Genomic DNA, 27334 nt, shown 5'->3' on the forward strand with positions numbered 1-27334 from the left:
CCCTAGGCGCAGTGGTTATGGACGAGAAGATTTGTAAAGTTTGCACAAAATAGGCCTTATATAAGCAAATTTTCAATTTTTAACCCCCTGGGGCAGGGTCAAATTTGACCCCAGGGGCATAATTTGAACAAACTTGGTAGAGGACTATAAGATGTCACTACATAGCAAATTTGGTAGCCCTAGGCCCAATGGTTATGGAAAAGAAGATTTTTAAAGTTTGCACAAAATAGGCCTTATATAAGCAAATTTTCAATTTTTTAACCCCCCGGGGCAGGGTCAAATTTGACACCAGGGACATAATTTGAACAAACTTGGTAGAGGACTATAAGATGTCACTACAAACCAAATTTGGTAGCCCTAGGCCCAATGGTTATGGACAAGAAGATTTTTAAAGCTTGCACAAAATAGGCCTTATATAAACAAATTTTCAATTTTTTAACCCCCCGGGGCAGGGTCAAATTTGACCCCAGGGGCATAATTTGAACAAACTTGGTAGAGGACAATAAGATGTCACTACATACCAAATTTTGTAGCCCTATGCCATACGGTTATGGAACAGAAGATTTTTAAAGTTTGCACAAATAGGCCTTATATAAGCAAATTTTCAATGTTTTGACCCCCCAGGGCAGGGTAAAATTTAACCCCAGGGGCATAATTTGAACAAACTTGGTAGAGGACTATAAGATGTCACTACATAGCAAATTTGGTAGCCCTAGGCCCAATGGTTACAGACAAGAAGATTTTTAAAGTTTGCACAAAATAGGCCTTATATAAGCAAATTTTCAATTTTTTGACCCCCCGGGGCAGGGTCAAATTTGACACCAGGGGCATAATTTGAACAAACTTGGTAGAGGACTATAAGATGTCAATACATACCAAATTTGGTAGCCCTAGGCCTAATGGTTATGGACAAGAAGATTTATAAAGTTTGCACAAAATAGGCCTTATATAAGCAAACTTTCAATTTTTTGACCCCCCGGGGCAGGGTCAAATTTGACCCCAGCGGCATAATTTGAACAAATTTGAAAGAGGTTCACCACAGGAACATTCCTGAGGAATTTCATCAGATTTGGACGAGTGGTTTAGGACAAGAAGATGTTTAAAGAAAAAGTTAACGCACGCACGCACGGACGCACGCACGGACGCACACACGACGGACACAGGACCATGACATAAGCCCGTCTGGCCTTTGGCCAGTGGAGCTAATAAAAGCGGAAAGTGTTGTCCCTGATTACACTGTGCAGACACTGCATGCATATAATTTACACCTGGTTTTCCCAGAGCACAGGTCAGATATAAATAACTTTAAGATATATTTTGTATTATGTGTGTTATCAACTAATGAACTTGGGTAAGTGAATATAAATGCGTTCTATGTGAACACTATTAAAGATCTCAACAGATTTATCAATTTGTCAGTGTTAAATACAGATAAGTTTATTTAGAGTTCATTTTTTTGTACTGAGTAAATAAACCTACCGGGGGTATTTGTAGTAGACACTTACCTGGCAATCTGTTTATCTCAAAATGTGTATATTATATTTGTATGTCATTTAAATAAACTAAAGATAAATGTTGAATAAACACACAATGAAGAACATCAAGAGACGCCATGAAAATTAACAAAATGAGGTCACTATAATAATCAATCTGCAACTATTTGCTGCTAAGCTTATACAACATGATGTTGTTTCATCAGTGCAGACATGATGATGGGATAAAATGATCTAACAATAATATACATTATCTTAATTTCAGGTATATACAAAAATCCCTAATAGTTAAGATTTTACAAAGTTTGAAGCTTGGATTTAGATGAAAATTGATTTGGATGACAACTGCACAGAATTTCATTTGATTCCTTCACAATTCTTATCTTATTACCTTGAACAAATATTCTAAAAGAGCATGTAGCCATGTTTGAAGAAGGATCAAAAGCCGTGTATGTCACCAAATACTCTCCAAACGTGAAGGCTTGACCTGAAAGCATGGCAAAACTTTATTTGAAATGCAAATTATGACTTTCATCACCAAGAAAACACTTATGTATCTAAGTGTTAAAGGGTTAAGATAAGTGCAACAGAAAATATAATAAGATGAGTCTCACCATAACTGTCCTTACATAAGTGCCACCATTTAAAGATATTTAAGTGTCACCATAAACATATTTAGAAAAGTGCCATCAAAAACTTCTGCAGCCAAATGTAATCACAACTGCTGTTGCAAAAGCCCTACATGTATTTCTCTTATTGCACCCACCAGATTGATGTGACTGCCAAACTGTCACATTTGCCTGGTTGTCATGGAAAATGGGCTCTGACCATGTGACATTCACCTGACGGTCGCCATTGGAGACAATCCTTATAATGTCAACCGGACAGTACTTGACAACCGGACTGGTTTTATCTGGAAAAATATTTTAAAATGTGAGCCACCGTCTGAGCAATTTGGGCTTAATGCATGTGCGTAAAGTATCATCCCAGATTAGCCTGTGCAGTCTGCACAAGCTAATCAGGGACAACACTTTATGCTTGTATGGTATTTTTTGTTATAAGGAAGTCTTTTCATAGCCAGACTCCAGATTAGGCGGAAACTGTCGTCCTGCTCAACCTGTGCACACTGCACAGGCTACTCTGGGACAATACTTTATGCACATGCATTTAGCCCTGTTTTCTCAGAACAAGGCTTGTATTATGACCAGTTATTTATGTTCTTGAAAATATTGATTGTAGATAAAATAGAAGACAATCAGTTGTATTAGTTATTAATCAATTAAGTATTTACTTTTTTCATTTGTTATTAATCAACTTCAAGTGTGACACCAGAAAAAACTGTAACTGTTCAATACATGCTATATAAGTCCAATCGGCACGCTTTCTGTTTCTTTGACATGAATAATGTTTTCTACTTTTTTCTAACAAAGTTGAAATTTGATAGTTTTGTTGTAAAAGATACAAGAGTAATACTATCATATAAATGTATTAAACAATGAAATATTACAATATTTAATTATTGATCCTAATAAATACGATAATTTATGGATGATAAGTTGCAAGTGACCAATTATGAGATTCTAACTTCATACCTTGAATAGCCTTCACATTTCCACAGTCCATACCACTCACACACTTGGAGACAGGGCAGGATGCGGGGGCCACAGAACTACCGTTGTCATGGACACAAGACTCAAACTCTGTCCAGCTAATCAGGTTACCCTGTCTGCTGTTACAGGTTGTGAGGTCAATTAAGATGAGATAAGCACCGTGCACTTTAACTCCAGAGATTTGACCTTGGAAGTCTGGCCTGTGGTAAACATTTCCTACTGTGACCTTGACTCTGTGAAGGAAAAACACTAGACTTAACTGTTTACCACTGAAATAAGCATTTTAAAGGTTTTGTAGTCCCCTACAAAGTCAAATTTAACTTAAGACCTTTTTAGTTCAAGTTTCAAGTTTTAACGGCTTCATTTCTAACTGTAAGTTACTTATGAGCAGCAAACAGCATAAAAAATGTACAGCCTTGAAATTACTTGCAGGCTGTTCTTGTTTTATTCTGGTTGCATATAGCCATTGTATCTTTGCTTTTGAGCCGGAAAGGGTTTAAAGGTAAGCAACATCAGGGTGACCAATAGAAGTTCCCTTGTGTAGATTCAGATAATTATAACTCTTTTTTTTCTTTACAAAATGTGACAGCATTTTTACACATAATTGGTACACTTAGTTTTTTTTAAATAAAATTAATATTAACAAATTTAATGCATGATTTAAAGTGTTGTCCCAGATAAGCCAGTGCAGTCTGCACAGGCTAATCGGGGACACCACTTTCTTCTTTAATGGAATCTTTTGTTTAAAGGAAGTCTTTTCTCAACCAAAGTCCAGTATACAATGCAGGGAATCACGTGGTCAGAATTGAGAAAAAATGGCCGCCGATGCCTCGCTTCGATGGTGAAATCGAGCTTTCAAACAGGTACATCTTCCTTATTACTTACTTGTTTTTAATCGGATGACTATATCATAGGGCCAGCTGCCAGCGGTTTCAGCGAGTATCAACCGTTTTCCTCTGAGAGTGGAGATAACTTATGGAATATTTCGCGATTTCCTGAACCGTCAATTGTTGTGCGAAATATTCCATGAGTTATCTCCACTCTCAGACCAACCAGAGAAAAACGGTTGATACTCGCTGAAACCCCTGGCGGCTGGCCCTATGATAGGCGTCATCCGATTAAAAACAAGATAGTAATAAGGAAGATGTACCTGTTTGAAAGCTCGATTTCACCATCGAAGCGAGGCCTCGGCGGCCATTTTTTCTCAATTCTGACCACATGATTCCCCGCATTGAGTATAGGCAGAAAGTGTTGTCCTAGATTGGCCAGTGCACTAGGAAAGTGTTGTACTGGATTACCAGTGCACTAAGCCAGTCTTGGCGGAAAGTGTTGTCCTAGATTGGCCAGTGCACTAGGAAAGTGTTGTCCTAGATTGGCCAGTGCACTAGGAAAGTGTTGTCCTAGATTGGCCAGTGCACTAGGAAAGTGTTGTCCTAGATTGGCCAGTGCACTAGGAAAGTGTTGTCCTAGATTGGCCAGTGCACTAAGCCAGTCTTGGCGGAAAGTGTTGTCCTAGATTGGCCAGTGCACTAGGAAAGTGTTGTCCTAGATTGGCCAGTGCACTAGGAAAGTGTTGTCCTAGATTGGCCAGTGCACTAGGAAAGTGTTGTCCTAGATTGGCCAGTGCACTAAGCCAGTCTTGGCGGAAAGTGTTGTCCTGGATTAGCCAAGGCATTAGGCCCCGTTTTCCCAGAGCACAGCTCAAATACAAAAGCGATCAGCTAATTCACAAAATACACATGGGCTGTGCTCTGTGAAAAAGGGGGTTAATGCATGTGCGTAAAGTGTAGTCCCAGATTAGCCTGCGTATACTGCAGGGACGACACTTTCTGCCTAAAATGGATTTTTGCTCAGAAGAGACTTTCTTTAAATGAAAAATATCATAAAAGTGGAAAGTGTTGTCCCGGACTGCACAGGCTAATCTGGGACGACACTTTACGCATATGCATTAAACCCCCTTTTCACAGAGCACGGCCTATATCAATGACACTTCAAAAACCTCTTAAAGCATCTCAATATGTACCCTGTGAGGAGTTTCCCAACTTGAGATTTCTCAGCATGTCGAATGGCTCCATCCACAATCACCATCCAGTTGCCAGTCAGGTTAGACAACACCACACACAACTGGTGCCAGTCTGAGTTGTTCAAATTTGTTGGCAAAGACAGTGTTGCATTCTCTTTCCAGAATGACAACTTCACTGTATCTCTAGACATCTCCAATAAGGTTCTGTTACTGAAAAGCATTAAATAAAGCTAGTATATAAGCCTTGCTCCACAAACATTGGGCTTGATTCATGTGCCTAAAGCGTCATCCCACATTAGCCAATATGCACAGGCCAATCAGGGACAACATTTTCTGCTTTAAAAAAGGCCTCTTTAAAACAAAAATCCTGTGTATCCTGTGTAGGAGGAAAGGGTTGATCCTGATTAGCTGAACAGGCTAATCTGGGAAGACACTTAACACATATTTAAATTTCAATGACAATTCTTGAGTTTTCTCAAACTAATAAAGACAAAACAGCATACATACAGACTGGTTCCATATCCATTTCCTGGACATTTCTTTGATTCTGGCCATGGGAAAACAGGGCTTAATGCATGTACCTAAAGAGCCGTCTCAGATATGCAGTTTAAACAGGGTAATCAGGGACAACACATTACGCTGTTATGCTTATTTTTTGTTTAAAGAAAGTCTCTTAGCAAAAATGCAGTTTAGGTGTCAAGTGTCCTCCCTGATTAACCTGAGTGGACTGCAAAGGCAAATCTAGGATGATACCTTTCACACATGCACTAAGCCCCATTTTCCCTAAACGAAGCTCATGTGTTGTTGTTGTTTTCTGCTACAGTCTATTCCTACCTGTGACCTTGAACCTGGAGGAACACACAGTCACGGCCCGATGATGTCTGCCGCAACCAGGCGCACACACTCAAGTTTCCATGGTGACCTAGGTCTCGATCCACGTGACATTGGAGTGACCTCCCTTGTGTGATAAGCATCTCGTAATCATGGGGTCTCTCTGGAATGAAACAATAACCCATGAGAAATATATACTTATTTTGTGGCTGTTTGGAATATTTTACTTTTAAATACTATTTCATAAATTAAAGGACTGTGGGTGAACTTGATCAAAATAAAGTTGTATGGTGCAGTTGATATGGTGTCATCCTAGCGACTTGAAGATCAAGGGTCGATCCCCAATAAGGGAGCATTCTTCAGATCTCTCTCATAGAAACCAAATACTGGTTCTACCAAGAAAATTGACTCAAGTGTTCAATAAGCCTAATGCAATCGAGCTTACATAAATAGGTTTAAATTAAGTTAATGACAAATATTTTCTGTGCATGCTTAGTCAGCGGTACAAATTTGACGAACTTGTAAAATAATGTATACAAGTTATGCATGAATCCTAATAGTTCTGTATCAGATAATAGTCAAGCCAAATATTTGCTTCACATCAGAGCTGTTAGTATCGTCCCAGGCTGATCAGGGGCTTCATTTTCCACTTTTATGGCATTTTTCATTTAAAGTCTCTTCAAGCAAAAATCCAGTTAAGGCAAAAAGTCAGATAAGCCTGTGAGATGCTTTACGCATATGCATTAAGCACAGTTTTCTCACAGCGCAGCTCATTCGCATATAAATACATGACTGTGATTTGCAAGATGATGCTTTATTTAACCCTTTCCCACAAAAGAAGCAAAGTGAAAATGGCTTTTGCAACCAGCATAAAACCAGAACAGCCTGCATGTCTGTTTTATGCTATTTGCTGCTCATCAGTATCTAAGGATTGGAAATAAAGCCTTTAAATCTTGAATTTAGTAAGAAAGGTGGTACTATGTCCACCACAATAGGAAATGACTAATTCGAGGGTTAGACACATTTATATTAACTTTAACTAATGACCTTTATGTCTAGTATTTTACATAAGATAGGTTAAATGACAATAGTGTTAACAAATTAAATAATAAATATTTTAAAATATTAAAATAAACAAAATAAACAAAAATTCGATTAATATACAGAAACCATTAACCTTTTCCCCATAAAAAGTAAAGTGATACTTGCTATAGGCAACCAGCATAAAACCAGAACAGTCAAGAAATGTCTTGAATTTAATTTGATTAATTTAAGGGACTAACTGAGGAGCTGCGCCATGAGCGCATGATACGCCCGTCGTTCGCCAATGAAGTAGTAAGGTAATAAATAACCCTTTGAATCATTTTTTTACTTCAGTTTATTTGTATTTGAATACATGGTTTATTTTATAAGTACATGAGCATGGAGCGCCGTCTCCTTGACATTCATACCATATCTTTTTTTGAGTATATGTATGCATTTCTTTAGAGGATATGGAGTTGAAGTAAACCTGTTATAGATATTTTGACCAATAATAAAAGAGAAATGTAGATGGGTAAGTGGTAGTGTACAATCGGAATAGAAAAAAGCTCACCTTGTTCAATTTTTCAGGGATACTATTTCAATGGAGCATAATGTATCATCTTGCAACATCAATTTAGATTGAGGTTTGTCCATAGAGCAATTAGAAGAATACACAAGTAATATCTGCAAAAATGTTTGTCAATAATGTTTGTCATAAATGAGATGGTATACTCAAGATTTATTGACTGAGAGAAATCCAGATAGCTTTATGATCTGAGAAGTATGTCTCTAGTGTGCCACATTGGAAGTTGTCAATATTTGTGAATATCAAATCAATAGTGGATCCGTAGTCATTAGTAGGATCAGTTACCACTTGTTTGTAGTCCAGCTGTTGGTAGGACATTCAATGAAATCACGAAATTTTGACGAACAAAGTCCCATAACTCTGGAACGACAATTCAGAATTCCGTCAAAAACGAAAGGGGATCAGGGTTTATCAATATTAAGATTGTGTTGAAATTTGAAAAAAAATCCATCGAAGGATATTTGAGCTACAGTAGGACATTCAATGAAATCACGAAATTTTGACGAACAAAGTCCCATAACTCTGGAACGACAATTCAGAATTCCGTCAAAAACGAAAGGGGATCAGGGTTTATCAATATTAAGATTGTGTTAAAATTTGAAGAAAATCTGTCAAAGGATATTTGACGTAGCGTACGACATTAACAGACGGACGGACGGACGGCTACGGTAGGACTATTCAATGAAATCACGAAATTTTGACGAACAAAGTCCCATAACTCTGGAACGACAATTCAGAATTCCGTCAAAAACGAAAGGGGATCAGGGTTTATCAATATTAAGATTGTGTTGAAATTTGAAAAAAATCCATCGAAGGATATTTGAGCTACAGTAGGACATTCAATGAAATCACGAAATTTTGACGAACAAAGTCCCATAACTCTGGAACGACAATTCAGAATTCCGTCAAAAACGAAAGGGGATCAGGGTTTATCAATATTAAGATTGTGTTAAAATTTGAAGAAAATCTGTCAAAGGATATTTGACGTAGCGTACGACATTAACAGACGGACGGACGGACGGACAGACGGACAGACGGACGGACGAGACAGACGCGGGGTATACCATAATACGTCCCGTCATAGACGGGCGTATAAAAAAGCATCAAAATGTGCATTAAATGGTAAAAAGTTACCTATGATAACTTTTTACTGACCTTTTTCACAGTGGATTCCCATAAATCTAGCAGGACAATTGCACACAGTAGTGTTCCCCTGCGCTACACAGACACCCCCATTCTGACATGCCCCCTTGGCGCATGCAGCCCTGTTCTCATCACATGTGTAACCATGGTAACCTGGCAGGCAGGCACACATGTAACTGCGACCTTGAACCTCTGTATCCATGTAAAGGTCACTGCAAGTTCCCCTGTTCAAGCAGGGATTTGACTGGCATGCAGATATGATGGACTCACAATCAAAGCCTGTGTAACCTAAAGTAAAGTAGAGGATTACCATAAAAGTGATATTGGAAATGTATTTTCCAGTTTGACAAAGATTACATCATTTGGATCGTAAAACAATAAGATGGATGTAAAATAAATAGCATATTTTGAGGATGGGAGCAGGTATATTTCTCTTATCTTAAATTCGATCAAGTCAATTACATCGGAACCAGGCATCTTCCATTAAGTCAATTTTTCTGCTTTTAGTATCAACTCACATATTTGCCCCAACTATTCCCTTCCTCACCCATTCATTAGGATTAAATGCATTTTCTATGCAACCTTTGGCACAGGTAAGACAGTTAAGGTTTATCAGTTAACTGTTAAGTGTTCTGATGTATGAATTGTCAGTATTGCAAAGGTAATTAGCCAATTGTCTTATAAAATAATACATTGTCATCACAATATACTTTATTCTGCTATTATAGATTTACATTTTTTAATATGTCATTTAATGTTTTAATCATATATGTTAAACCATTCAACAATCTAATAAATATATTCAAACTCACACACTATTTTTAATTGGTAGCGATTGAAAATCAATAAAAGGTGCAATACTACCTTGCGGACAATTACATGTGTAGTTCACTCCAGCCTTGGTCTCCGTGCAGGTGCCGTTGTTTTGGCAGGGTCGGGTCACACATGGAGACACTGGTGTATCACAGTAGGGGCCGCTCCACCCAGAGTAACACCTTTACAATGTACAGTGCACATGGAATATTAAACTAGTCAATAGCTAAGTTGGGGGTCACACCTGTACAATGTACAGTGTACTCGGAATAATACGCTACTCTATGAAGCCTCGATATTACAAACAATGTAATAACGGACGACACTTTCGGCTGTTAGGGATTTTGTTTAAAGGACAGTTCTTCTTAACAAAATCCAGTTTAAATGTAAAGTGTTGTCCTTGAAAAGCCCAGTTTTTCTGGAACAAGGCTCAATTGTTCCAAGAGTATATATCAGTCGAGTGGCTATTGCTATGCCCTATAACAAGAGAAGTGGAGCTTCAAGTGTGATACAAGACAGCAAAAGCTTGACTGCACAGGCTAATCCACAACAACACAGGCTAATCCACCACGACACTTTCAGCCCTGCTTTCTCAGAACGAGGCTCAGTCAGATGTTGCCTCTTTAAAAGTAGTTTAAAAACTTGGTTAATTTCAGAGACATTGTAAGATACATTGAAATGTATTAAAATGTGTTGTTTGTTTTCCATGTCACTGTGAGTAACTATAACTATGGTACAGTATATGAACCTTTCTGTGGGAAAACTGGGCTTATCGAGTGTGTCCAAAATAAGCCTATGCAGTCTGCACAGGCTAATCAGGGATGACACCCCTCAGCCCAAACTAAATTTACATTTTGAAAAGACTAAATGCAAGTGAATTTAGTGTCATACCAGATCAGCCTGTGAAGTCAGCACAAGCTAATCAGGGACAAAACTTTCTTTCCGCTTTTATGGAATTTTACATTCAAAGTAAGTCTCATCTTAGCAAAAATACAGTTTAGGCTGAAAGTGTTGTCCCTGATTAGCCTGTGAAAACTGCATTAAGCTCTGTTTTCCCAGCACACAGCTTATTTGTGTACTCACAGACATTGGTAGCCATTGAGGTGGTCGAGGCAGTTGCCCTGCAGCCCACAGGGCTTGGACGAGCAGAAGTTGATCTTCTGTTCACACAGCACCCCTGTGAAGGCTGCAGTACACGTGCAGGTGTAATTCATGGAACTGGTCACCACACATGTTGCCCCATTCAAACATGGTAAAGAAAAACATGGTGTGAACTGGAAACAAGAAACATGAAATGTTACAAGGTAAATACTGGACAGACATCTTGGAATTTCTGTGGTTGTCTATAAGTTATTTTTTTCATAACAAAACAAATATTCTAATAAATAAGCCATCCTGTGGGAACATGATGCTTAATGCATGTGCGTTAAGTTTGTCCCTGATTTACTTTTAAACCAGAAACAACACTTTCAGCTTTTAGGGAATTTTTAATTTTGAATAGTCTTTCTTTAATGAAATTCAATAAATATGGAATGTGTTGTTCCCTGAATAGCCTGTGCAGATTGCACTGGCTAATATATATTTACCTCATTATCCCAGAGGGCGGCTCAGATAAATACATAAATATTCTAATAAACATAAGAAAGGAACCAACCTCACAGTTTGGTCCAGCAAACCCCTTGCTGCAGTTACAGAGGTAATGGTCATCACGTGGCACACAGGTCCCACCATGCAGGCATGGACTAATGGCACACACGTCCACTCTCTCAGAGCACGTCTCACCTAGACAGGATAGAATTCAAGCTGGAGTTGATCCCATTTACCCATGCACTTCCAACCCTAAGATTCTGATGAGCAGCAAACTTCATTAAACCTTTACAGACTGCAAGTTACTCGCAGGCTGTTCTGGTTTTATGCTGTTTGCACATAGCCATTTTCACTTTTCTTCTGAGTAGGAAAGGTTTATGCATGTGTGTAAATTAGTGTACCAGATTAGCCTAAGCAGTCAGCACAGTCTAATCAGGGACAATACTTGCCGCCTATGTGGAATTATTGTTTCTTTACATTTTAGACACATTCTTTAAGCATTGCTTTACAAGAGCAAATCTCATATGCACTTGAAGATTATCCATGAGCGTGGGTTAGTTGGCAACATTAAAAGCATTTGTATAAACATTTATATGTGTTAATAAAATTGATTTTTTACAGATTATATATTTACTACAACACATATCAAAGACTGTGTTTGTCTATTAACCCTTTCCCCTATAAGAAGCAAAGTGAAAATGGCTATGTGCAAACAAAATAAAACCAGAACAGCCTGCGAGTAACTTGCAGTCTGTTTAGGTTTTATGCTGTTTGCTGCTCGTCAGTATCTAAGGGTTGGAAATGAAGGCTTTAAAAATTGGATCTAGTAAGAAAAGTCTTTGGCTAAATTTAACTTTCTAAGGGACTACAAATGTGTCAAAATACATATCTAAGTGGTAAAGGGTTAATAGCAGAACATATGACTTGCAATGTGTAAAAATACAACAACATTGTGACATGCCGAGATATAAGCTCTTAAGATAATATTTCCACAGGCTAAAAATCTTAAGTTTGCAATTTTGGTAGCTCTTTGACAATATCCTTCGGGAAATGAACGTTTATAATACTATTATTATTGCACAAAAGTCACAACCATGCTTAACAAATATTTATTTTATGCCTTCTGGTGGTTTATAGAGAAATATCAGAGAATTAAAACTTATAATTTCACTGTCTCAAACAGTGAAAATTAACAGTGAAAATTATTGATAATTTTCACTAATTACTGTGAAATGACGTCATTTTTTTGACGAAATTCTTTAGTGAAACTCTTTAACAATGTATATAAACAGTGAAAAAAAGCATAAAATAAAAAGAAAAATCGTTGGATTCAGTGGATTATTGATTTAAATTCACTCGTGAAAATATTATTTTCTATGACCACTCGTGAATTAAAATCTATAATGCACCGAATCCAACAAATATCCTCTATATAATTCACACTGTTACAAGTAGGCAGAATGAGCATTGGCTAATACAGGCATTTTCTGGAAAACTGGTTAAGGTCAAAATTGTTAAAATTTAAATGACCTAGATTGTCTCAACTTAACATTGAATTTTTCTTCAATTACTTATTTTATGCATAGATTGATCTTTCTTCAAACTGACTTATCTCTACTTCAACAAATTTGTTACCCATTGTTATATCATACACTAACTGTGAATTCGAAGAAAGAAAGTAACACAATGTGAAAGTTTTAGAAATTAATATTTTTATATGTCTTAATGGGAAGAAAATCACGTAAGTTTGGAAACAAAACTGCTAGAAAAATGCTAGAAACATGTTCTTCAGAGTAGTAAAATATGAGACAATCATTCAAACAGATACATTTAAGTAGCCGTGCTTGCAACTATGAAGAACATTTGAGCAATTTTATTTAAAATCTTAAATAATTTGTCTTAAATGTTTCAACATAATCCTTACACCATAAAAATTTGACAAAACACTGCATTATTACAATAATGAGTTGAAATTTGATTCTTTTCTACTTAAAGCTCATATTACATTGGGATATGTACAGAGAATCTGTATAGATAATGATGAGCCAGGTTCTGGTAAATGTGCCTTAAGTGTCATCCCAGATAAGTCTGTGCAGTATGCACTGGCTTATCAGGGACAAGACTTTCCTCTTAAATGGTATTTTTCGTTTAAAGGACTCTCTTCTTAATAAAAAACCCGTGTTGGCGGAAAATGGTGTCCCTCAATAGCCTGTGTGGACTGCACAGGCTAATCTGAGACAACACTTTACACACTTGCCTTAAGCCCCATTTTCCCAGAGCTAGCCACACATGTGTCCATACCTGTCCAGCCAGACTTGCAAATACATTTGGGACTCTTGTTCATCTCAATGCAGTCCAGCATGTTGCTTTGGTTACATATGTGTTGGTCACATGGAGACCCAATGATGGCGTCTTGGCACATCTCACCTGTATACCCTGTTTTTATAAGAATAGTAATATTAACCCATTTATGCCTAGTGGACTCTCCAATCCTTCTAAATTGAATCAATTTATTTCCAAAATTAGGATGTCTAGTATATTTATTTCTATATTTAGAATATTTTTTACAAAAATTCCTTTAAGCAAACAGCGTAGACCCTGATGAGATGCTGCACCATGAGGCGTCTCATCTGGGTCTACGCTGTTTGCCAAGGCCTTTGCGCTAGACGCTAGGCATAAATGGATTAATAATGATCATTATATTCAGCATGGTTGTAAAGTGATAATCTATATGAGCTTTGCTCTGGGCCAAATGATATGCATGTGCATAAAGTGTCATCCCAAATAAGCCTGTGCAGTCTGCACAGACTAATAAGGGACAACACTTTCCGTCGTGACTGAATTATTATTCTGAAAAAACGTCCTATCAATGAAATATTCCATTAAAGCAGAAAATGTTGTCACGGATGTGCCTGTGTAGACTGCACAGGCTAATCTGACAGAGATGTTTCATAAATGCAGCATGTTATTGTTTTGACAGAAATGCATTGTTCAAACATTATTGCACTGTGAAGTATATCAGACTATATTTTACAGATAACAATGCAGGCTTGGTTATAAATTCAATAGGATTTCATCAACAAAGCCTCACTCTGGTAAAACTGGGCTTATTTCATGTGCCTAAAGTGTCATCTAAAACTAGCCTGTGCAGTTGGCACAGGCTTATAAGAGACAACATTTACCGCCTAAACTTGGTTTCAGCTAAGTAGAGACTTCCTTTAAACAAAAAATACCATCAAAGTGGAAAGTGTTGTCCCTGATAAGCCTGTGCACATTCTGTATATTCTGTCAGTGACCTACCTGGGTCACAGATGCATTCATGGCCATTTGCTCGGCGGAGACACACACCCTGACTGTTACAGTAACTAGCATTGCACAGCAGACTGGTCTCACAGTGTTTCCCTGTGTAGTTGGACTGGTTTCAGAAAAAGTAGTTTCGCATTTAATCCTTGTTCTAAGAAAACTGGGCTAAATAAATGTTTATAAATTATTGTTCCTGATTAGCCAGTGCAGTCTGCACAGGCTAATCAGGGACATAGAGAATACTAGGTTAGCGTTGAATACAGAGAAGTTTATGTTGCGAGGCTTAGAACGCCGGAAGTGCGAGCCTTGGCGAGCGCTTTCCGTGTTCGAGCCGAGCAACATAAACTTCTCTGTATTCAACGCTAATCCTAGTATTCTATTTATCCCATTTGATTTTTTCAACGTGACAAACATAAATAGATCTAATAACCTTAACAATAATTTTAATTCAGTCATAAAAGCGCTTAAAATCTAACAAATGTAACCATGCGTAGTGATATACATGTATTTGTTCTGGTACGCAAAATAGTCTTTAAAAAATTCACACACAAACTGTAAAACAAGTAAAAATATCACCATATGCCTACATTCAATTTTACGCAGTATGCGAATTTTAACACATTACGACCGCGAAAAGAAGATTTTACTTTACTATAATTCATTTTATTTTCGAAAGAAAATGATCAAAATCAAAAATGGCGGCGATTGCTTCTGACAAAATGCTGTCGATGTCAACATACATGTACACCATCGACGACCTAGTTCTGGCTACCATAACTTTAAATGTCGCTTTTTATGATTTTTGACTGGCACGACTTTGTACAGGTCTGTCATTCCTAAATAAACTGTACGCTGAAGTTTCTTCAGCTATCGAAGACCTTGACAATTTTGACGAGTAAACAGACAATTGCAGCGACTGACACTTTATTTGACAAAATATACGGGGCAATACGTTTTCCTACTTCGGACGACGAATTTAAGGACGCGCAGAACGTTTTTTTATAATGTTATGGGTATGCCGTGTGTGATCCGATGCATCAATGGCGTCCATGTTAAAATCATATCCCCGAGAACAGGGAACGACAAAAGTACAAACAAAAATCAAAACACGTAAGAACTAGTATCTTACCTTTAATTACCCTTTAAAATCCATCTAATTAAAAATAATCCATTTAACTCAATAATTGACGATTTTGCATCTAGGGTCTTTAATAATTATTTTAGCATAGTTAAATAAAGACCCTTATGCCATTCTATCACTTTATTCAAATGAGTTTATGAACGCGATAAACTTTCTTCTTCGTCACAAGCTACGTCATGTAGGCCTACTCTACATTACTGCTGTTCAAATGAACCGGAGCAGTTTATCTAATAATAGCCGTTGGTAAACTCGGTTGCATTTGCAGATTTCTGCATACAAACATAATTATGTTTAAACTTGCACAATGTTTTATTTATCTATGGTAAATGCCCTTATTGTACGAGAAAATAATTTAATATATAAATACACAAAGAATGGAAAACATTCCAGTACACAACAGATAAATGACTAGAAAATACCCGTGTACAAAATGGGACGTTCCAATTTCCAGTGTGGTGCTATTTTTACCATCTTATACTTTACACAGCTCTATGCCTAACGTGAATTAAATAGGAAAGCAAACATAGCAGATTATTCATGAACTGTGCGATATGTGTATGGCTTGTTGTACATTCTTAATATTTAAGTTAAATGTCAAAAGTATATGCTTTGGTTATAAACAATGCAAATTACACGAAATAAGGAAAATGTGATCAATTGACAATTCAGATATGTCGACATACAGTGCATGTAGAAAACATGTGAAATAAGTCGCGTTTATAATAAATCGTCAAAAAAATGGGGAAAATGACGCAATAAGTATGTCATTTTATGACGCCATCAATCAGCTGATTCATTAAAATTATGTCATATGACTAGATTTAAAGGTTGAAGGTCGTATAATTTTGAAGCTTAAGTTTTGTCGACTTTATTTCTTATGAAAAATCATTCAGTGGTAAAGTAAATATAAATAAAAAAAATAACAAAACAAAAATTGTGTAATTTTATATTTTATTTCAACAGTTCTTTTGGTGAATATGTCATATATATATTTTTCTGCAAAAAATGCACATTTTCTTCTAATGGGTGACCTTAAAATTCGATCAATGAACCAAACAATATCGACCTAATTTTAGCGCATATCACATGACGTCATTTAAAAAGTAGTCCGTGCACGCGACAGGTATATTCCACAGTGTTGAATACAAGCAAGTATATTCCACACCGTGTTATACCGTCAATGTCGCGGTGAAAATGGGATAAAAGACTTTTCTGTCTTTATGTAATTTTTTGTTTAAAAGATCTCCTCTAAACAAAAATCCAGTTTGAGCAGAAAGTGTTGTCCCTGATAAGCCTGTGCAGACTGCATTGGCTAATCTGAAAATACACTTTACGCCTATGCATTACACCCAGTTTTCACATAATCAAGCTCATAGTATTAGGAGTAGTTTAACTATTTTTTAAGCTTATTATTTGAATATATATATATACAATTTTTTGTATTTTTTTAAATATAAACTGCTATAACCTTCCGTTTAAAATGTATTAACAATATTGCATATTCATGAATTTTTGTATCTGATAGACAATCACATTTGTAACACAAAGTAATTTAACATAATTAAATAAACATTATTATTGAAAAACATGTGTTCGTTCTTATAATTACAGCACTTACAATTAAAGGCTCTCTGCATAATTGTCAGTGAAGAAGTTTTGTGTAACAAAAGAGACGAAATGCTGACATTTGTTTATCAGCATGGATAAATTGCAACTTACTTGACACATGCAGTATGGCTGAGTGTTGTTTAGCAGACAACGCCCTTGGTTACATGTGAAGTTGGAACATGGGTCATGTCGTAGTTCACAAAAGGAACCATAAAGTTCTGAAACAAAAAAAAACACAAATGTAAATTAACAATATACTCTGATATGAAGTAAACATTCAGTAAAGATTTCATTACTCTTTAAAAGAATCAAGGAATCTTTTTGAACACAGCCATGAAAAGTGTGTACAATATTTATAAATGGCATTATAACTAGGGATGCAAGAGGTTAAACAGTAAACAGATTAATGCACTGAAATGATCAGTTAACAAGTTAATTGTTTTGGAAAAGGTTAACCTGATTTTTTACTTATGCTATTCTTTTCATGGAATAAATCGTACTATTTATTTTTTTGCAGGTGACAAACTGCCAATGTATGCTGGCGTCTAGCTAGAACAACAAGCTAAATCAACGATGACAATTTAGAAAATTGAATGAACAAAGAAACACAACAGTGCTGTGAGTAATAAGACGCGAACGCAACATGAGCGGCTTTTTTTAAAAACAAGAGCTGTCCTGTCAGAGGACAGCGCGCTCGACTATTCGAGTGCTTGACAGTATAACGTAAGCCATCATGGGGAAATTGTTCATATTCAATAATTTAATAGACGATCCTTCAAAATAAAAAAAGGGAAAAATTTATTTATCTATTTATTTTAATTTTTTTTTGGGGGGGGGGGGGGTAGGGGGGGGGTTGAGAGGGGGGTATAATGTGGGGTGGGGTCATTTATTAGATGATCTTTCAAAAATAAAAAAAGGAAAAAAATAATTAAAAAAAAATTGGGGGGTTCGGGAGGGGGGGGGGGGGCAGGGATTCTGGGTTGGGGCGTGGGGTATTGTTTGGGTGGAATGCATTGTGGTATTCAGGTAAGTGTTGTTTTGTCAAAGTATTAATAAAATCTGATCATAAATAAAGTAGTTAAGGCAATGTAACTAAAGTAATATGCATATTATAATGGAAAAAGGGCCATAATTCTAACAAAATGCTTGATACAGTTGTGTGCTCTTGTTATAGATTGGGGTCATGTTGGTAAAGAAGTTTGCAAAATATGAAAGCAATATGTCAAGGGACATTGAAAACATTTGAGGTGGTACGCAAACTTTAACATAGATTAATCAATAATATGCATATTCTAAGTGGAAAAGGGGCCATAATTATTACAAAATGCTTGATAGAGTTGTCTGCTCTTGTTTATAGGTTGGGGTAACAAGTATGCAAACTATGAAAGCAATATGTCAAGGGACATTGAAAATAGTTGGGGTAGTACGCAAACTTTAACATTTGCTGCATATTCTAAGTGGAAAAGTGGCCATAATTATAACAAAATGCTTGATAGAGTTGTCTGCTATTGTGTATAGGTTGGGGGTCATGTTGGTAAACAAGTATGCAAAATATTAAAGCAATATGTCAAGGGACAAAGAAAATATTTGGGGTAGTACGAAAACTTTAAAATTTGCACGCTAACGCAGACGCAGACGTTAACGCAGACGCTAATGCCGACGCCGGGGTGAGTAGGATAGCTCCACTATATATATTTCATATATAATAGTCGAGCTAACAAGAATGAACATTGAGTAGTTCCTATAACTTATAGCTCATATTCTTTTATGCATGAAAAATACATGCAGATTCTAACATGGATTGACACAATTATTACAATAAATGTTAAAGTATATTGTTTTAAGAAACTGACATGACCACTAATGTTATCAATGCAAGCAATCTTAAATTAATTTATTTTCTATAGAGAGAATATGCTCAAGCAATGTGTCATTTTTTAAAGTATACTTGGCCATTTTTACTTTTTAAGGTTGTTCAGTTTACTGGTTAATAACTTTGTCACATGATGTATCCCTAATTATAAGAATCAACAAAAACCTCAACATCAAGATAATAATGAGTTGGTCTATGGGAAAACGAGGCTTAACCATGGGTAAAGTTTCCCAGATAGGTCAACAGATTTTTCATATAGGAGAGACTTCCATCAAACAAAAATTAAAAACAAAAATGCAGAAAAACTGCACTGGTTATGCGGAGGACGCTTTACGCCCATGCATTAATCCCTCTTTTCCTACAAAAAAGTTGCCCCAGTATTCAAGCTTACCTGGGGAGCAAGAACACTTGCAACCATCCACACTCTCTATCTTCGTCCCTCCATTCTCGCAGACGAACTTCAGGCAATATTCTATCTTCACTGTGCACCTGTTTCCTTGGTAACCAGTGCCCTAGTTATAGAAAACATGATTTAAATGTGGCAGAAAATCCTTAGAATTAAGGAAATTTAAGTTCCACATATCTCATGAAATGCTGGTACAATCAATCATATGTATTAGCCAGCACAGTAATAAATAAAATATTTGGGAATTAATGTTTGTTGTTAGCAAGTTCCATTAGAATTGGGAAACAAGAGGGCAATGAAAGTGGAGTTCAGAAGAATTAAAGAAACTTAAATATAAGATTTCTTAGCACATTAATATTTTGAACCTTGCTGATCATAAGAACAAATGTTCTGGGGTGGTATTCCAGAAACATCTTAAGTCATACTTAAATAATTTCATATAAGTTCAAAATTACAATGTTTTGTATTTCTTTCCTAGATAAGGAATCACATGTTTCTTTTGGTATTCCTAATGATATTGACATAATGATGTTATTTTGATGTAATTCTTGGTGCCAAAAACTATTGCGAAAGGAAATGAAACTTAAGATGCTTCTGGAATACGACCCCTGACCAGTTTTCATCAGGATAAGGCAATAAATGTGACCTCTAGATAGTTCTGAAGGTAAATTCTAATGTCAATGACAGACAACTGATGAAGCATGACAAACGCCAGACAAAAGCTGACAACAAAAGCTCACCATAAGCACTTTGTGCTCCAGTGAGCTAAATAGATTTGTTCTTAAACTTACTTTTTGGGTTATTGAAATACAATTTACTAAGTGCTCTTACATCGTAGTTATGAATGCATAATTTAACTTTAGGTCTGACAGGCTGCCATGGTGAAATGGATATGGTGTCTGCCTAGCACCTGGTAGGTCAAGGGTTCGATCCCAACTGAGGGGACATCTTTAAATCTCCAACAAAGAAACCATGTACTGGTTCAAGGCCCAGGAAACAGACTCAAGAGCTTTTCAAATAAGTAGTAGGTACTTTAAAATGCAATCAAGCTATTATAAATAGGTTTTTACTAAAATAACTTTTAAGTTTCAATTTATAAACTATATGATAACCGGTATATGTGCTGTTATTTTGGGGGCAAAAAGTGATATAATTGCTACCATGTAAAATACTCCTTTAAGACTTTTCACTTGAAAAATACATTTTAAAACTGTATGAGCCTCGTTCTGAAAAAAACTGGGCTATATTCACGTGCACAAAGCGTCATCCCAAATTAGCCTGTGCACTTTCACCTGTCATGTAAATTTTTGTTAAAGAAGGTCTCTTATAAACAAAAATACAGTTTAGGCGGAAAGAGTCATTAGCCTGTGCAGACTGCACAACCTAATCTTGGAAGACAACTTACAAAAATGCATTAAGCCCCATTTTCCCAGAGTGCTGCTCATATATGTTAACTGCAAAGGAGAACAGCCATATAGGATGTATAAATTTTACAAATTTGTGTTTTAATTGTGTTCTTTTAAAAAAACATTTTGTCCATCCTGATTTGCCTGTAGAAACTGTGCCAAGAAAACTCACTGTGCAATTGCAGGTGTAATTATTCACCAGGTCTTCACACTTCCCCCCATTCAGACATCCATTATTTATGCAGTCATCAATGTTCACATCACACCTATAGTGGTAGAAAAACATGAAATATGTTCACATCAATAAAATATGTTCACATCCCACAAAATATGTTCTCTACATTGCAACAACAACATTGAATAATGTTGACATCAAACTTGCAGTGGAAAAGGACATGGAAAAGAGTTTATATGACATGAAATGATGGTCCCATTAAAATACAAATCTGACCCATGGTAGCAGTAAAACAAACAATAAGATGAAATACTATTCAGATTACATGAACTCATGTTCACATCAAAACTCCACTAGAAGAAAAACAACATTTTAGACCTTGTTTGCATTTAATCAGGAATTTAATAACAAATTATGTTACCATTTTTATATCAAAAAGACAAATATTATCATATAATTATCCATTATGTACACCACATACTTTTAATGCCACATATTCACTCATGAGATAATGATCTTATTACACAAACGACACGTTAAAATCACTTTTGTTTGAAAGTTAATCAACAAGGAGATTGGTCTTATTGCGTGAGGAAAAAAAAGCATGGTCAACTTAAGTAATGCAAGATCTACTAAAAATAATGCATGGTCAACTGAAATTTCAATTATGAAACAACAAGTGACATTTTTAGACTTTTATTTACATCACATTAAATCAACGTATCATGAAATTTTACAGAAAAAACAATGTTAATTGGTCACTGTTAGGAACAAGATTGCTTAACCCTGATTTTTTTGTACAATTAATACCGAAAAATAAAATCTTTCATGAACGCCAGTTGGCATTCTTAGCTATCTGTTAACATTATAGTAATTAACCTAGGCACTTTAGATCAAATTTTCATTGGCTTTGTAAACCCGTTACCCCTTATAAACGCACTTTAATGTGTTTGTATTCCCTTAGAAAATCTAATCAACTTTAAAATCTTCCTTACTAGAATCAAGTTTTAAAGTCTTCATTTCCCGACCTAAGATACTGATGAGCAGCAAATAGCATAAAACCTGAACAGACTGCAAGTTACTTGCAGGCTTTTCTGGTTTATGCTGGTTGCAAAAGCCATAGTTCACCTATTCTTCTGATGAGGGTTAAAGGCAATCATTATTTTTCATATGCATGTATTCATCACCAATGTCAGTCAGCCTAGCTCAGTTGGTAGAGTGGTGGACTGTTAAACCAAGGTTCAATAGTTCAAGTCCCTACCACACCAAATAAATGGTTTGGGTATTGGCTTGCCAGACCACGTTACTTGTGTGGGTATTGGTAATGAACTAATTTCTACAGCAAGTCTTTCCCTACTACCTTAGAACTAAGGAAGCTGTCAGTTACTGGGAATAAAGTGTGCCCTCAACACTTGAGCAGTTCATTAACTTATCACGACTTAGATACGTATTTTGACGCATTTGTTGTCCCATAAAAAGTTAAATTTAATACAATACAACTCTTACTAAATTCCAGTTTTAAAGGCTTCATTTCCAACCCTTAGATACTGATGAGTAGCAAACAGCATGAAACTTGAACAGATTGCGAGTTACTCGCAGGCTGTTCTGGTTTTATGCTGTTTGCATGTAGACATTTTCACTTTGCTTCTGAGTGGAAAAGGGTTAAAAAAGTATTTATCCAGGAAAAGTATAAGGAGCATAAGTAAACAACCCACTTATATGATTGAAAAACTGAAAGCTGTGAAAACATATGAGCCTGACTCAGGCAAAATAGAGCTTAATGCATGTGTGTAAAGTGTTATCCTAGATTGGCCTGTTCAGTCCGCACAAGCTCATCACAGAAAACACTTTTTGCCAAGACTGGAATTTCATTCAGAAGATATTTTCTTTAAACAAAAAATTCCTTAAGGCGGCAAGTGTTGTCCCTGATAAGCCTGTACAGACTAATCATTTGAGCCTTGTTCTGAGAAAACTGGGCTTAATGCATGTACATAAAATGTCGTCCCAGATTAGCCTGTGCAGTCCGCATAGGCTAATCAGGGACGACACTTTCCGCTTTTATGGTATTTCTAGTTTCAAGGAAGTCCCTCCTTACCGAAAATCAAGTTTAAGCGGAAAGTGTCGTCCCTGATAAGCCTGTGCGGACTGCACAGGCTAATCTGGGACGACACTTTACGCACATGAATTAAGCCCATTTTTCTCAGAACAAGACACATTTATACCAACATCCATAAAGACCTTTTTTTCCATAGTAAGGCTCATATACATTATTACCTTGAACCCGTGAATCCTGGGAAGCAATAGCAAAATGGTGTATTGGATTGTATTAGGTCTCGGACACCACAGTGCCCGAAGTGACACTCAGTGTGGTCACAGGGGTCAACATTGAGGGCACACTGACGACCTGTGAACCCTGAAATAACAAGTGACAAAATCCTCGCAGAAATGGTGAGAAAAATGTAACTGCAGACATTATACAAGAAATGTTCAAATGCTTTGTGAATACTTTTGGTGTTTAAAGTCAGACAGAAATGTGCCACACTCTGGTAAAATGGGGCTTAATGCATGTTTGAAAAGTGTCATCCCAGGTAAGTCAGTGAATAAATCTGGGGTGACACCACACACTATTTTCACAGACCGCAACTCATTTTAGTTCACATTAAGAATCAATACACCTAGCAAAAGTAATCATGCACCACTGACTTAAAGGTAATTCTGCTTGTCAAGTTTGCGACTCATCTACATTACAAAACAAACAAAAAACGTCACAGTGTGACTTATATATACAACATGTCATTGTCATTTGTCCATTTTTTGCATTAAATCATAGTTTAACAGAGTAAAGATTCCTACAAACCATGTACAAACCTGTGGGGCAACTGCATTTGTAAGACTCCAATGCCTCATAGCAAGTGCCACCATTCCTGCATGGGTTGATAGAGCAGGCTGTAGGGCAGTATGCAGCTGAAAATCAGCAAACACACATTATATACCAATTAATATATACCAATTAATATATACTAATAAATATATACCAATAAATATATACTAATTAATATATACGAATTAATATATACTAATTAATATATACCAATTAATATATACCAATAATTATACATACATACATATGCGCTGCACTCTGGGAAAACCAGGTTTACAGCATGCGGGTAAAGTGTCATACCTGATTAACCTGTGAAGTCTGCACAGGCTAATCAGGGACCATACTTTCCTTCTTCTTGGTAAATTTTAGTTTAAAGGAAGACTCTTCTTAATAAAATCTACTGTATGCGGAAAGTGTCTTCCCTGATTAGCTTTGTGAACTGAACAGGCTAGATCTGGGACGATAAATTATGCAGAGACTCATATGTATAAGAACGACAAAAATCAATACATGATCAAACAAAATCATCAACCCTCAACCTGAAATATAAAATTCTCATTTAAAAATGTATATATTGCTATAACATTTAAAATCTTAGCATCTAAATTCACATTATATAATTCATGGTTCAAATTGTAAAACAACTTCAGACAAAACACGCCTTGTATTAATACACCTCTGAAAAAATCAATTATTGAGATGAACATTTTCATGTCACAAACTCTTGTATAAAGAAAGAGCCCCCACCTCTCTTTTATCAAAAGAGAAAATGCTTTTTCAGCAGATTTATCCAGGCTGGTTACCCTTTCCTTGTAGTGCTCAACTTTTAATGAGTGGAAGATTTTGTTGGTCACAAGTGTATTGTGAAATGCTTAACATTTCTGGGGGCGAACATGAACACAGGTAGGTAAATCTATTCAGTGTTCTCTTCCTTATGAAACTGTTACCTTAAAATAGCAAACAGTGTTACCTTGACACTCTTTCTTTGAGCTGGTTCCCACACTCTGTGTGCAGGTGCTATTAGGGCAGGGGAGACAACTCCCACTTTTGGTACCCGGCTGATAGTAATTTCTGGGACATGGTGCACAGGGAACCAATCCCTTCAAAGAATAGGACCCAGCTGTGCACATTTCTGAAAACATCAACAGTCATCCCTTCTATAAACAGGCAAAGTACAATTGAGCCGCGCTCTGTGAAAAAATGAGCTTTATGGTAGTGCACAAAGTTTTCTCCCACAGCACTTTCCTCCTAGGCTAGATTTTTGCTTAGAAGAGGCTTCCTTTAAATTAAAACTATATTGAAAGCGGAAAGTGTCATCCCTGATAAGCCTGTTCAGACTGCACAGGCTTATCTGGGACAACACTTTACGCACATACATTAAATGCCAATTTCCAAGAGACAGACTAAATTCTTATTCGTTTACCTATGAGGAACAATCTGTTATAGGCCTGCCTAGACCAAAACCAATAAATCTTTGTCTTGAGCATGACTAATATCCCCGAACCATTTAGTCAGCCATGTTAAATTTCAATCAACTTAAGTATATGTGGATCACTAGGAATGAACAGTCTCTTGCACATCTACACTTAATGGTGTTGAAATATCTCAATGTTTAAGACAAGTTTCCATGAAATCACTTGAGAAATTACGACATAGTTTGCCAAACATAACATTTAATGCAGTCATACTGACCTTGAAACAACAAACCAACCATGACTCTGAAATAACCCTTCCTTGCAATGGGGAGGGGGGGGGGGAATAACAAAGAAAAAAGTAACCATACTTACTTATGCAGTCAGCTATGTTAGTGGAGTGTGACCCTATGGTTGAAAGGCCCTCAGGGCACTGTATGCATCTGTATGTTCCGTTACCATGGTAATTTCCAGGACTGTAGTAACCTATACCACAGGGCTGACAACGGGCGTTTCTTGCTTCAAAACCCTTGGGACAAGGCCCTAAAATCCAGATACATAATGGAATACTAGAAAACATGTACTCTTATAATTTTAGACTTCTGTCCATCACGTTTTTAAGCTTCTGAAAAGACATTAAAATATTCTGTAAGGTAACAATGTTGTTATGGACATAGTGTATGCCATACGCCCTTGAGGTCCTGGTACAATCCCCTCTAAAGGAACATTTACAAGACCTTTCTTAACCCTTTACCACTTAAATACGTATTTTGACCCATTTGTAGTCCCTTAGAAAGTTAAATTTAATTAAAGACCTTTATTTTACTAGATTTAAGTTTTAAAGGCTTCATTTCCTACCCTTAGATACTGATGAAAAGCAAACAGCATAAAACCTTAACAGACTGTGAGTTACTCGCAGAATGTTCTGGTTTAATGCTGTTTGCACATAGCCATTTTCACTTTGCTTCTGAGTGGGGAAGGGTTAAGACATCAAGTACGGGTTCTTCACAGGAAAAGGACTTATGAGTGTCTGTATAACTGAGTGTTAGTAAGTATAACTGAGCCAAACTCTGGGTGCTTTATGCATGTGTGTATCGTTCCAGATTAGTAGTTAGGGATGACATTTTCAGCCTTCACTAGATTGTCGCTTTGGCTAATGTTCAAGTTCTATGTAATGTACGTACAGCACATGCCCTTCTGGTCCAACTCAGGTAATACAAGGCCCTCCATACACAGCTTGGTGTTCACAGCCAGGCTCACGTTCAGCAGAGTGACACCTGTCGTACAAACCCCTTTGGGCAGGCTCAAGTTGTTCAGACTCTCCTGGTACCTTGTCAGGTTCTCACATGAATTTGTGTTGGCGATTTGGTTCTCAGACATGTTCAGAACCAGACGTAGCACATACTGCAAGCAGAAAGAAACGATGAACTTTGTGTTGGTGATTTGGTTTTTATAAATGTTCAAGAACCAGACTTAGCACAAACTGCAAGCTGAACGGTTTGACGCTAAAACTCTTGTTGGTGATTTGGTTTTCGGACATGTTAAAAACCAGACTTAGCACAAACTGCAAGCAGGAAAAGTTGAAACATTATGATGTTTTACATTTTTTTATCATGGATTCACTGTTCTTTTGGTACTTTTACAAAATAAAATATTGTATATTTTACTTCATGCTACCTGCCTAAAACATAAATTATTACAGAAAATATAATTTTGATCTAACTTATTGTTGTTATTTTGCACCAAAAGAAAGATTTTGAAAATTAATCTGAGCCTCACTCTGGGAAAAAAGGGTTAACCCTTTGCATGCTGGGAAATTTGTCGTCTGCTGAATGTTGTCTGCTGAAGTTCTAAAATTAGCATTTTCTTCGATTTTTTTTCCAAAGAATACTATCAGAATAACAAACAGTTTGGATCCTGATGAGACGCCACGTTCTGTGGCGTCTCATCAGGATCCAAACTGTTTGCAAAGGCCTTCAAAATTCGGTTCCAGCACTGAAAGGGTTAAGCATGTGTGCAT

The 27334-nt window shown here is 36.6% G+C and overlaps 1 protein-coding gene across 1 annotated transcript in view; it reads right to left on the reverse strand.

Moving 5' to 3' along the window:
- Positions 1-27334, reverse strand: part of LOC127840574 (uncharacterized) — a 107286-nt gene that overhangs the window by 12001 nt on the left and 67951 nt on the right. Inside the window, exons 36-54 of the mRNA XM_052368983.1 lie at positions 26499-26718; positions 25690-25857; positions 24873-25034; positions 23890-23985; positions 23296-23434; positions 21019-21112; positions 19426-19546; positions 17273-17379; positions 14410-14524; positions 13411-13545; positions 11177-11304; positions 10606-10796; positions 9574-9704; positions 8722-8997; positions 5961-6120; positions 5127-5336; positions 3086-3336; positions 2260-2406; positions 1885-1980 (exon numbers count right to left, since the gene is read on the reverse strand). Of these exons, the coding sequence (XP_052224943.1) occupies positions 1885-1980; positions 2260-2406; positions 3086-3336; positions 5127-5336; positions 5961-6120; positions 8722-8997; positions 9574-9704; positions 10606-10796; positions 11177-11304; positions 13411-13545; positions 14410-14524; positions 17273-17379; positions 19426-19546; positions 21019-21112; positions 23296-23434; positions 23890-23985; positions 24873-25034; positions 25690-25857; positions 26499-26718 (2947 nt within the window). The remainder of the gene's footprint in view (positions 1-1884; positions 1981-2259; positions 2407-3085; positions 3337-5126; positions 5337-5960; positions 6121-8721; positions 8998-9573; positions 9705-10605; positions 10797-11176; positions 11305-13410; positions 13546-14409; positions 14525-17272; positions 17380-19425; positions 19547-21018; positions 21113-23295; positions 23435-23889; positions 23986-24872; positions 25035-25689; positions 25858-26498; positions 26719-27334) is intronic.

The sequence above is a fragment of the Dreissena polymorpha genome, chromosome 8, assembly GCF_020536995.1.
Source record: "Dreissena polymorpha isolate Duluth1 chromosome 8, UMN_Dpol_1.0, whole genome shotgun sequence".
Lineage (NCBI taxonomy): Eukaryota > Metazoa > Mollusca > Bivalvia > Myida > Dreissenidae > Dreissena > Dreissena polymorpha.